General features: G+C 40.0%; 1 protein-coding gene across 6 annotated transcripts in view; it reads left to right on the top strand.

Annotated features, from left to right (window-relative positions):
• The first annotated feature begins 1,689 nt into the window (after positions 1-1,689).
• The window catches only part of ino80 (INO80 complex ATPase subunit), a 44,392-nt gene continuing 37,427 nt past the window's right edge, over positions 1,690-8,654 (top strand). For 4 of the 6 annotated variants that reach the window (XM_074616405.1, XM_074616407.1, XM_074616402.1 and 1 more), the window contains exons 1-14: positions 1,690-1,830; positions 4,362-4,427; positions 4,813-5,018; positions 5,353-5,513; positions 5,616-5,683; positions 5,787-5,933; positions 6,044-6,164; positions 6,305-6,510; positions 6,624-6,677; positions 6,766-6,969; positions 7,064-7,268; positions 7,726-7,793; positions 7,899-8,120; positions 8,520-8,600. In XM_074616405.1, the coding sequence (XP_074472506.1) occupies positions 4,867-5,018; positions 5,353-5,513; positions 5,616-5,683; positions 5,787-5,933; positions 6,044-6,164; positions 6,305-6,510; positions 6,624-6,677; positions 6,766-6,969; positions 7,064-7,268; positions 7,726-7,793; positions 7,899-8,120; positions 8,520-8,600 (1,689 nt within the window). In that variant the 5' untranslated portion in view covers positions 1,690-1,830; positions 4,362-4,427; positions 4,813-4,866. Of the gene's footprint in view, positions 1,831-2,068; positions 2,179-2,847; positions 2,874-4,361; positions 4,428-4,812; positions 5,019-5,352; positions 5,514-5,615; positions 5,684-5,786; positions 5,934-6,043; positions 6,165-6,304; positions 6,511-6,623; positions 6,678-6,765; positions 6,970-7,063; positions 7,269-7,725; positions 7,794-7,898; positions 8,121-8,519; positions 8,601-8,654 lie in introns of those variants that run through there. The other 2 variants (XM_074616404.1, XM_074616403.1) reach the window with 2 other exon arrangements.

Below are 8,654 nucleotides of genomic sequence, written 5' to 3'. Positions count from 1 at the left end.
TGGACTGATTATTCTGGTTGTTTGAATGTTATAAATATTTAACAAATTATTTTAACGATCATCTGGACTGAGAGAAATGAATACCCTTTGTCACGGTACCTCTGGAGGGCATCTACAGCTCCCTGGAAGAGTACAACAACACCCATCATATAGGGGAGCTGAAGCAGGACATGGACAAGACCATACTTATGGTTTGGGTGTAAGCTGTGGTAAAACTGGTTATGAAGATTTGAGTTTAGGTCACTGACAGTAAGCATTGTTTGACTCCCTACCAGACCCATGATGAACATTTTGTGTGTATCACATAATCATTACTACTATAAGGGACAATAAATGTTAATACATTTATATATGAATGAACGAATGAAAGACTTTATTTCGAACATAAAAATAAATAAAAACATACAAAATAATAACAAACAAAACAAGAGTAATAGTGTCCGAAGAGGAGTAGGTAGAAGTAAAACTTATATTTCCCTACCCCTTTCTCACTTCTCCTCTAATAACTCATATATCATAGAATGATAATATAATATAATATAATATATAAACTATCCCAGATTTATGTACATCCCAAATTAAATATATGAACAGCATCCCAAGTTTATTTACAACCCACATATCCATCCGGAGTTAAAAAGTAGATATAAACCAACCCTTATCACAACTCTTCCTCAACCATATACCTCCCAAAAATATATTTTTTGTATAGCTTTTTAAAATGATTTATATATAATAAGTAAATAAGTATGTATGGAGTTCATAGTCAACACTTGGCATCAGAATAATTTGTATAAAAGTCACATTTTACTCTGGGTATCCTAACTGCCTCATCATACCTAATAACCATATACCTCCCAAAAATATCTTTTTTGTATAGCTTTTTAAAATGATTTATATATAATAAGTAAATAAGTATGTATGGAGTTCATAGTCAACACTTGACATCAGAATAATTATAATAAAAGTCACATTTTACTCTGGGTATCCCAACTTTTAGTTAAAAAGTAGATATAAACCAACCCTTATCACAACTCTTCCTCAACCATATACCTCCCAAAAATATATTTTTTCTATAGCTTTTTAAACTGATTTATATATAATAAGTAAATAAGTATGTATGGAGTTCATAGTCAACACTTGACATCAGAATAATTATAATAAAAGTCACATTTTACTCTGGGTATCCCAACTGCCTCACCATACCTAATAACCATATACCTCCCAAAAATATATTTTTTGTATAGCTTTTTAAAGTGATTTATATAATAAGTAAATAAGTATGTATGGAATTCATAGTCAACAATTGACATCAGAATAATTATAATAAAGTCACATTTTTACTCTGGGTATCCAAACTGCCTCACCATACCTAAAACGGAGTTCCCGTCTGATGACGTCAGACGTCGCTCGGTAATCTTCGGAATGAGCAGACGCTATTAATCGACATCGGAAAATAATCGATGCGTTTGTATTAAGTGTGCATAAACGCTCCAAAATGACATATATAGTGGACGTGTGCTTTAGTAAATCAGCGACAGATAAAACTGGGATTTCTTGTCTTAATCATGTCCACTAAGACGTCGACGAGCGAGCGTCCCTCTCTCTGCGATTGATTAAACCGCCTGCTCCCTTGCTGTACCCTCGCCATGGCGTCGTGTCTCTGCTCTCCCTCAGTAACAGAAAGTGGCCGCCTCTCTGCTGCTGCTGCCGACTCACAAAGCTCAACCAGTACTCCGCTCGGCGCCTCTAACCGCCATTTTGGAGTCAAGCGAGAGAACCGAGAGTCGGCAGCAGCAGCGGAGAGGAGAGAGAGACACGAGGGCCGAGGTGAGAGAGTGGTTGTTATGGACGAAGGAGCAATGGGGGGAAGATGGCCGAGGAGGGAGAAAGAATTAAAAACATGGGGATCATTCTGTCACCAGGCAACCCGAGAGCTCCAACCCGCTGCCAGGGTAACGGGAGGAGCGGGTTGACGACGGGGCCTTGCTGAGTGGCGACTAGTCTGTTTAAAAAGAATAGACATTAAAAGCAATAATCATCTTAATACATTGTTGGCCTTAAAGAGACAGGGCCGGGATTTGAATACTTCATATTAATGGAGTCAAAACGGAGTGTTTGATGTGAAGCTAACACGTTTAGGATGAAAAGCTACAAGCGACAGCAGAGGAGAGTGTGGTAACTAATGGCTACATGTTTATGAAATCAACTACTAATATATGATGTGTTCGTTTACTTAAAGCAGAAAGAAGCTGTCACTGTGTGTGTCAAAACACCTTGACCCTTTACTATCAATGATAGGAGTGAGCTATGCTGCTTACACTCACACAGCGAGGCAGCTAACGGGGGTTAGCCTGCATGCTAAGCTACAACCCAGCCAAGGTTAGCTGGCTAATGCTAGCCTGGATGCTAATAGCTAGCTGAATCATAATAACGATGGGTAAGCAAAAGAAGATATGTATAATAACATTGTTTCTTTATTTAAAAAAAGAGGATCAAACTCTTTGCTTGGCTTTAGTTGTTGTCTTTAGTTGTCTTTATTTATGTTCATCCTCTCACACAGGAATCAGTGAGGTGGCCTCAGAAAGTAAAAGTGAATATGTAATGAGTAGTAATTACAGATGTCAAAACAGTCACTGGACACTTTGCACACTCAGACATGAAATCACGACTTAGACAATGTTTCAAGTTTATTTGTCATATGCATTTTAATAGTACAGTGTACAGTGAAATGCAATGAAATGCATTTTACCCTGGCTCTCTCTCTCAGCCCTTAAAATCTATGAATAGTACACTAGATAAATACAATAAATAAGACAATACCTGAGAATAAAATGTAGTAATACTTGGCTAGCTAATCATAATAACGATGGGTAAGCAAAAGAAGATACATATTAGTAATAATAACATATTTTCTTCATTTAAATAAACAAACTTGCTTGGCTTTAGTTGGCTTTAGTTATTGCCATCCTCTCACACACACACACACACACACACACACAGGAGATGATGAACATGCCTCAGAAAGTAAAAGTGAATATGTAATGAGCAGTAATTACAGATGTCAAAACAATCACTTGCACACTCAGAAATAAAATAAGATATTCCTTTATTGTGTCCCGCAGTGGGGAGATTTGCAGTGTCTAGCCTGGATTTGTTAGCTAGCTAGGGTAAGCAAAAGAAGATGAATATGATTTATAACAACATGTTTTCTTCATTTTTTAAAAAAGAGGACCAAACTCTTTGCTGGGCTTTAGTTGGCTTTATTTATGTTGATCCTCTCAAACACACACATGAGACTGAACTTGCCTGAAATCATGACTTAAGACAATGTAGTAATACTTGGTCACTAAGACACATTTATAGTGAAATTGGTGAAATAAAAATGTATTATAAATTATTATTATATATATATTATATTATAATATATTTTATTATAATTTATCTTTATTTTTCCAGTCTGACCTTTTTAATAAGATGAAGTGACTGATATGAAATTAGTAACATTATGCAGTATAATGGTCTTTTTTTGTGTGTTATATAAACAAGAGGAAAACAACTCTTGTTGGAAAAAAAAAGCAGAGATGATTCAGCCAGTGCATTTCCTTCAATTAAGTATTAACATTATAAACATGATAGCAAATCATGTGCAACTGAAAAAGGCCGACTAATGCTGCAGGAGCTGTTGTTTGCTTTTTTGAACATTTGTAAAAAATATATGTTGTTATGGAAAAGTTCCTTGAAAATCATGAGCACTCACATTGTCTGTATTTTTTTTCCCATATTGGCATTTGATATAGATATCTTATTTTGAATTTTAAACTCAATTTATTGTACAAATATGGAATATTTTTCCTTTTTTCCTCTACCTCAATGTAATGTAATATTTTTGAACATAGGTGATGGATTTTCAGAAATATGAGATGAAGAATAAGACATAAAATAACATGCTTGATATTTAGAAGCATGATATTAGAAGTATGTCTTTTTCTATTATTGTTTTTATGTACTTTATCAAATTGTGAATTGTTTGTGGATGTTTTTATCACGCTGGTGTTTTTGGATGAACTACACCTGCCATCATAGAGCTTGTGTGTCTATTGGTGTGCTTTATGGATAAATATGGGTGTGGTTTTCACATTTTCAAACATTTTGACCTGACGAAGATCCAAGCAGGATCAAAATGTAGTCAATAAAAATATTGTGGTATGGAGTGGTCCGCTGTTCTGATAGCCTCGCACCAACATGATGTGTGTATAAATAATCTTCTTCAAAAGAGCACCAACTTCCCATAAAAAACACTTAATTATTTTCATATGAGTATCAGTGTGTGACTGTGGGCTTCTTCTTCTTCTTTTTAGGGGATTTCCACCATTGTCTGATCATTTATCTTGGAATCAAGAACAATGGCATCCCTTACTGAGAAGGTAGGTCCACTGTTTATACTGTATTTTTCCTCAATGAAGTCTGCCAGTCCCATACTGCATGCCCAGCCATTGGAAGAGAGTGTTGTTACCATGACAAAGTTTGAGATGTAGGCAATGATTGAATCAGGCTAGAAGGAGATTATCTCCCACATCCCAGACTAGCTGGGAAAATCTGGATTGGCAAAACTGCTTATGAGCCTCTCATGAACCATTTTACAAATCCTTTAACCTTCATACCTCCGGCTATGGTTGAGGTGAATAAAATAAAACAGCGGAGCATTATTCAACCCGTAGTTTAACAGTGTCATATGCTGCTCACTCTGACCTTGAGCCATCTGCCTATCCCCTTTCTTTCTATCTCCTCTCTACTTCTCTCTCTCTGCAGTAAAAGTTGCTGCCCTGCTGGGCAGAGGTGTGTGTGTGTGTGTGTGTGTGGTGCATGGCGTCAGGGCAGGGTGGCCGACTGGAGGCCGGGGCATCAGGGAGCTCCGGCCTGGCCAAACCTCTCTACCTGCAGCGCTTGGAAAGATCCCTGAGGTTGGACAGTTTCCTGCGCCAGACTGCTGCTATCTTCAACGGAGATATAACCAGGTACAGGCAAAGTGGAGTTGAGGTGGACACATACACTTTTCAGTTCATGCTTGGCTGTAGAGATTAGTTCTGTAAATGCAATGTTGTTGGTATGGGGTTGCAAGCTGAACCAAATGCAGCTAAATTAATTTAAAAACTGTGTGTATTGTGGCAATCTTCCATCCTATCTGCAGACCATCCAGTAGATCAGGTCATTAGTATCTAATGTTCTATCCCAGCATGCCCCCTGTCATGGATACAGTATTTATACTACCTGATACACACCCAAAGAGAACATCTGATATATATAGGATGCAACGAGTGGGCTTACAGCTACATACTTCTCATGCTCTAGTGATGACAGCGATGACAGCGATGGCGCGCTGGGGACAGGGCTATCCCTGGACCCCTCACTCACTCAGCACGCAGCTTTGACGGTGAAGAGTGAGCCGTGTGAGCAAGGGGACGGGCTGTCAGAGGGGAAGCCTCTCAACGGAGTTCTGCTGCAGGGTAAAGGTAAGATGCATTCAGTAAATATTTCTTGTTATTCACATGTTACTACGCGCCCTCACTGGTGTGATTTCATATTTTTTGCCCCCGCCCCTTTAAACTCCACAGATCAGAAGGCAGATAAAGCTAGCCTCTACAATTTCTCCAAGCTGAAGAAGAACAGGAAATGGCTCAAGGTATTTTATACACATGTTCTCTTTCGTACTACAAGCATTCAGTTGATTAATAGATTACACAACTCAACTTCCTTTAACCGTGTTCCTCCTCTGTCTCCTGCAGAGTATCCTGTTGAGTGACGACACCACAGACTCGGACACGGACTCAGATGACTCCGACTTCAGTTTGTCTCGGGAGGAGCTGCATGACATGCTGAGGCTACATCGCTACACCAGGCAGCATCAGAGCAAGTTCCACTCCGACCGGGAGGTACTAACGCACACACACAACACACAGAAACACAGTAGCCTGGTAATATTAAGAATACCTCTGACGTGTTTTTTCAATGTCATCACTGTGTGTTTTTTTTTGTCCTGCAGCTTCACCAATATCAGTATTACAGCACTGGACTCCTCTCTACCCATGACCCCTTCTATGAGCAACAGCGCCACCTACTGGGCCCGAAGAAGAAGAAAATCAAAGATGAGAAGAAATTCAAGGGTAAAAGACAAAAGAAAAAGAAATCTGTGGGATAATGTTGAAGTCGTGATTATGTCAATGTCCCGAGGAAAAACAAGCTGAATGATTATTGGAATAGTTGACAAATTTTTGATCATTCATTCACCTTTGTTTGTCCTTAGCCAAACTGAAGAAGGTGAAGAAAAAGAAGAAACGAGGAGATGGAGAGTTTCTGGACGACGGGCGTCCTTATATCACCAAGATCTTCGCAAAGTTTTCCCACGATGCTCCGCTGCCCATGGTGAAGAAGAAACATCTCACCATCGAGCAGCTGAACGCACGCCGACGTAAGGTCTGGCTCACCATCGCTAAAAAGGAGATTCCCAAGGTTTGTACGCACGACACTGACAAAAATGAATGCTCAGGAATTTTCCTTTTTTTGGTGAAATATTCAGCACCATTTTTAAAGGTGCTAATTATCCTGTTATACCTATTTTGCAGTCGTACAAGCAGAAGACCTCTGCTAAGAACTTAGTATTGACCAATGCTAAAAAGGTAAGTTAAGTAAACACATTCAACTTTTAAGGGTACATTGTGGATTATTAATTGCAAAATGTAACCTCTTTTTTTTTGTTTGTCCCAGTTGGCTCATCAGTGCATGAGAGAGGTTCGGCGTGCAGCCATCCAGGCTCAGAAGAACTGCAAGGAGACGTTGCCGCGGGCTCGCCGCCTCACCAAGGAGATGATGCTTTACTGGAAGAAATACGACAAAGTGGAGAAGGAGCACAGGAAGAGGGCGGAGAAGGAGGCCCTGGAGCAGCGCAAACTGGACGAAGAGATGAGAGAAGTAGGTGGAATATTTGCATCAGTACCAGTTTTGAAAACATGAAAAACAACACAAGTTTTAAATATTTTCTCTTGCTTTTCTCTGTCCCTCGCAGGCCAAGCGTCAGCAGCGTAAACTGAATTTCCTAATCACCCAGACGGAGCTGTATGCTCATTTCATGGGCGGTAAAGCCAACACGGGGTGTCCAGAAGGGGACACTGATCAGGAGGACATTCTGAGTAAGCTGGAAGACACTGCGGCGCACAGACAGATTGACATCGGAGGAGGTGTGATGGTCAACATGAATCAGGAGGACTACGGTATGAACGGCTCGGTCAAATTCATTCTGTTGCTGGAGCAGAGACTTAAGTCCCTTTGAGGAACTGTTGAGCAATTCCCCGGAAATATGTCGGTATCAAATGAAATGCCAAATGGGCCACTTATCATTCTATTTATTGCCTCTATAGCTTATTTTCTCTCTGTGGATTATATTTCATTCTTTTCTTTCCCCACAGTTTTAATATGCTGTTGAGCAGTAGAGATATTTATGCAGTGAACTACAAAAAAATATGAAGCAGGTCATTCAAAGGGGCTTATCACTTATCACCACCAATTACAATCTAATGACCATATCCTACTCTTTAATTATTTTCATCTTAATTAGAAAATACATGGTCATATTTGAATATGGTTTTAGACTTTAGTAATATGCTCTTGTGTATGGGAATGAATTGGATTCTGTTGTTTTATGCACAAGCTGATTGTTTGCGATTTCAGATAGCGATTACTACAAGGCCCAGGCGTTGAGAAATGCCAAAGAAGCCTACCTGATTCATCAAGAGAAAGTAAGTTGACGTGTTCACGCCCTTAGAGATACACTCATCACACACACACACACACACACACTACCCCGTCTATACTTGTGCTAATCTCTACATCTCTCCCCGTAGACGCGGATGTTTGACGAGGAGGCTAAGGACAGTCGCTGCGCGTCGCTACACACAGACGTCGGCTCGTCCTCGGGCGCCGGCTCCGGGTTCGGAGAGAGCTACAGCCTCGCCAACCCGTCCATCCATGCGGGCGAAGAGATTCCTCAGCCCACCATCTTCGACGGGAAACTCAAGGGTTACCAACTGAAGGGCATGAACTGGCTGGCCAACCTCTATGAACAGGTATTTCTGACATCTGTCTGGATCTGCAGGGCTGATATTTTGCGTCTTTGATTTGTGGCGATATTTCTGTAACACTCAGTGTGTCTCACAGTCATTTTGTGGCTAGAGGTATGAATTGCTAAAAGAGCTCAATGCTCATGTTTTCGTAAGGTTATACTAATAATATGGCATTAGGATATCCTGGAATTATCTGCACTCATGTGGTGAGCAACCACTAACATAATACGGTTGCAGTGTCTTTTTTTGGTCAGCAGATGTTGTGCATGGATGCTCGGTTCAGTATTTCTGAATCAATTCAAACAAGGTTTTTTTGGCATTCAAATGTTTCCATATTTTTATGTGCATATTTCTACACATTGAGTGATTTATTTTCTCCTCTGTTTTCCTCTCTCTCTGCAGGGAATCAATGGAATCCTGGCAGATGAGATGGGACTGGGGAAGACAGTCCAGAGCATCGCCCTGTTGGCACACTTAGCAGAGGTGAGAGAGAGAGAGAGAGAGCACCACCAGGCCAAAAGGCTTTCATTCATCACA

The sequence above is a fragment of the Sebastes fasciatus genome, chromosome 18 (assembly GCF_043250625.1).
Source record: "Sebastes fasciatus isolate fSebFas1 chromosome 18, fSebFas1.pri, whole genome shotgun sequence".
Lineage (NCBI taxonomy): Eukaryota > Metazoa > Chordata > Actinopteri > Perciformes > Sebastidae > Sebastes > Sebastes fasciatus.
This window is presented reverse-complemented; position numbering and strand designations above follow the sequence as displayed.